Genomic DNA, 1,500 nt, shown 5'->3' with positions numbered 1-1,500 from the left:
CCCACCTCTGCACGCCAGACCTGGGCTGCTCTCCTTCTGCCCCTGCAGCCCTTCCCCAGCAGCCTTTTCCTTCCCGTTCCCCAGCCGTGCAGGGGAGGTGCAGCTGAGCAGCCTCCCCCTTGGAGCCAAAGCCTTGCACCCTGTCCCAGGCTGTCGCGGTTTCATACCTTGACTTCATACCACTGCTCAACCTCTCTGCGGTTCTTCTCGATGATCTGCTCATATTCGTTTCTCATCTCGTTCAGGATCTTTGTCAAGTCTTGTCCAGGGGCGGCATTGACCTCCACACTCACGTCACCACCAGACAGAGACTGCAGCTGCCTTATTTCCTGCAGAGTCCAGGACAGGAGCAAAGATCACAAATCATTGCTGGGGCTGGGGACAGGGGCCCGAGCAGTATCAAGGTGCAAAGGAATGACATTCACAGGGCATAGGGCTGAATTTACTTGCTATGTAACTTTGGGGAGTTACATAAGTCCTGAGGAATTAAAGGACTGTGTCTTGGACACTGGGTAGCACTGGGTCGTACCTCTTCGTGGTTTCTCTTCAGAGCAATCAGCTCATCCTTCAGGGACTCCAGCTCGGATTCCAGTGAAGACCTAACCAGGGTCAGGTCATCCAGGAGATTTCTCAAGCCATTAATGTCAGCCTCCACAGTCTGACGGATGACCAGCTCGTTCTCATACCTTTACCACAGACAAGAGAGACAGAGAAATGGGGACGTGAGATGGTGACAATCAACAGCACACATCTTGCCAAGGTCAGTATCCCACTAAAACAGAAGATGCAGTACCACAACTCAGGGCAATGCTGCTTTGTCTCCTGAGATTAAGAACAGGATTTGAGACATGAAGGGTTTACAGAGAGGTACTCACTTCATCCGGAAGTCATCCGCAGTCATCTTGCTGTTATCGATGTCCAGAAGCATTCTGTTGTTGTCCACAGTGGCTGAAATGATCTGCAGAAGGGAAGATGGGGAGGAGTTTCTGTGTTCAGGACATCCAGGACAAGAAAAAGAAGACCCAAAGCTTTGGCAGGGCTTTGTCTGGGGTCTTGGAATAGTTTCCTGCAGTCATGCAGAGGCCATATGAGCAGGTCATACTCCAAATTTCAAGGAAACTCGGGCTATCAGATACCATCCCCCGAAGTCTCTACTCTTTACTTCTCTTTCTCGAGTTAGAGAGTTCTCCATGTGTCTACTGTGTATTCAGCTCTTTTCCTGCAACCTGCTTCTTCACCATCTGTTTACCCTGTGTTCATGGTACCGATGAAAGCTGCTTATGAGGGAAGGCCTTGGTTCTTCCATCTGGTGCATGGAGCAGTGTGTGTATGCAGTGAAGAGAGCATGTGAGAAATGGAGTCACGTTACTTGGGGCTGTCCTACCTGGTTTTGGAGCTGCTCAATGGTCTGGTAGTAGGAGCTGTAGTCCTTTGAGATGCTAGGAGCTTGTTTCCTGTACCAGTCCCGAATGTGGACCTCGAGCTGAGCATTTTCCTCCT

General features: G+C 50.5%; 1 protein-coding gene across 1 annotated transcript; it reads right to left on the bottom strand.

The window, feature by feature from the left end:
* Positions 1 to 167: 167 nt before the first annotated feature.
* On the bottom strand, positions 168 to 1,492 carry LOC104534930 (keratin, type I cytoskeletal 16-like; the record flags this gene model as incomplete). Its single annotated transcript, XM_010186807.1, has 4 exons — positions 168 to 329; positions 530 to 686; positions 876 to 958; positions 1,385 to 1,492. Coding segments are annotated over 4 exons (510 nt in total), but the record flags the coding sequence as incomplete, so codon positions are not given.
* Between the last annotated feature and the right edge of the window lie 8 nt (positions 1,493 to 1,500).

This window comes from Mesitornis unicolor, unplaced genomic scaffold (assembly GCF_000695765.1).
Source record: "Mesitornis unicolor isolate BGI_N332 unplaced genomic scaffold, ASM69576v1 scaffold9696, whole genome shotgun sequence".
Lineage (NCBI taxonomy): Eukaryota > Metazoa > Chordata > Aves > Mesitornithiformes > Mesitornithidae > Mesitornis > Mesitornis unicolor.
The sequence above is the reverse complement of the archived record's forward strand: the minus strand, read 5'-3'. Positions and strand labels throughout refer to the sequence as shown.